This window comes from Lottia gigantea (assembly GCF_000327385.1).
Source record: "Lottia gigantea unplaced genomic scaffold LOTGIsca_893, whole genome shotgun sequence".
Taxonomy (NCBI): domain Eukaryota; kingdom Metazoa; phylum Mollusca; class Gastropoda; family Lottiidae; genus Lottia; species Lottia gigantea.
The window spans coordinates 1-1867 of NW_008710933.1; the positions used below are offsets into that span (position 1 = coordinate 1).

At 31.7% G+C, this 1867-nt stretch overlaps 1 protein-coding gene across 1 annotated transcript; it reads left to right on the forward strand.

Moving 5' to 3' along the window:
* Nucleotides 1-270: 270 nt before the first annotated feature.
* Nucleotides 271-1638, forward strand: LOTGIDRAFT_146592 (hypothetical protein; the record flags this gene model as incomplete). Its single annotated transcript, XM_009068134.1, has 3 exons — nucleotides 271-355; nucleotides 830-997; nucleotides 1376-1638. Coding segments are annotated over 3 exons (516 nt in total), but the record flags the coding sequence as incomplete, so codon positions are not given.
* Nucleotides 1639-1867: the final 229 nt, after the last annotated feature.

A 1867-nucleotide genomic window follows, 5' to 3' on the forward strand; every position in this document is an offset into this window, starting at 1 on the left:
TNTTCTATAGAACTATTATTTTCACAGAACAAATTTTGAAACACTGGTAGTTAAGTTATTTTATACCACTAGATCTAATATTCTGTAACTTACAATATAGATTTGATGTAAGCATAGCTTTCCTTTCTTTCCAAACCTTAATCCAGTTCTTTATTCATACATGTCTCATCATGTATCGCATCCTCATGAAATAACTCTGATTATCATAGTAGTTTAATATCCGTTTATTTTCAGGTAGAATCAAGTAGATTTAAAAATGAAGAAGTCCGTCCATTTTCAGACTTTTTAACTGATTCATTCCAGCGCCAACATACCTATCTACGAATATCACTTACAGAACGGTGCAATTTAAGATGTAAGTATATCAAAAAACTAATGAATGGTAACAAGGTTTCAGCATTATTTCATAACTGCTTTATTCAATTTTAAAGAAATTTTAACGAGGTTTTCCAAACTTTTTTAATGTATCCGGGACACTGATAGCATCAATTAGCACCATTACAATTTTCAATCAGACGTCTATGTTTCCTTCAATTCCACCAAAACTGTTACGTCAATAAAGCAAGGGCCCTTAGATATTATTATCAGTTTTTGTGACAGTGACTTCTAAAAATGCTTAATATTAAAGGAATGACAAGAACCACAGACATCTGATTGAAAATCAGAAAGGTGCAAATCAATGCTATTAGTGTCTCTTTACAATCCTCATTCAGCCTTTACCCATTCAAAAGAATCATAATTTAAAAAACTTTTTAAAAACAGACTCCATTTGAAATCCAAAATTGACAAGGATATTGTTTGTTGATATTGTTGTTTATTCATATTGTAGGTCAGTATTGTATGCCAGAAAATGGAGTAGATTTATCACCTAAAACTGACTTGTTATCTACAAAAGAAATCCTAAATTTATCAAAGTTGTTTGTGAAAGAAGGAATTACTAAAATCAGATTAACTGGGGGTGAACCATTAGTTCGTAAAGATCTGGTGGAAATTATAGGTAAGATGGTTCGAAAAAAGAGGAAGAAAATAGAAAAGACCTTCAAACTTAGGTTCAAGAGGAACTTTTCTACCAACATGTCCTTAATGTCCAATTTTTAGCCAATTTAGTTGTTTTAATATAAGCTAACCAATCAAAAACACCATTAGAAGTGGTAAGACAATACAAGTCAATATCTCAGAAGGAAATCCTTTATTGATTAGAGAATTTGATTGGTTGAATAATAATTGACATTGTACAGGAGATGCATAACAATATAGTCAGATCGTGGATGGCAGCTGAATTCACCCATAGAAAAAGCATGAAACAAAATGATATGCATTTCAATCAAACTATATTGTTAGGGAAATAAACCAACAATAATGTTTGCTATTTCAGAAGGTTTAAATGAGTTGAAACCATTAGGACTAGAAGCTATAGGAATAACAACTAATGGTGTCACATTATCTCGGAAACTACCTCAGTTAAAACAAGCTGGTCTAGATCAAATTAATATCAGTCTAGATACCTTGGTGCCTCAGAAGTTTGAGTTTGTTACTAGAAGGAAGGGGTATGATAAGGTTTTAAGATCTATTCATTCTTCTATAGAACATGGCTTCCAACCTGTCAAAGTAAGTATGTATTTGAAACTTCGCACCTGATTTAGTTACCAGAATAAGAACACGAATTTAGTTCATGTCCATGTTAAAGGCGTTACTCAAACAGAACACAATCATGATGTTCCAATGTAAAATATTGAAATGAAAGTCTCATCCTCATCAATTGAGCTGTTTTTTTACCAAGGTTTCAACCTGTTTGTCTTTTAAAACAAAATCTGAAACTCACAAAGTGACTTGAATGAAATTGACAGCATCATGAAACTTATCTTCA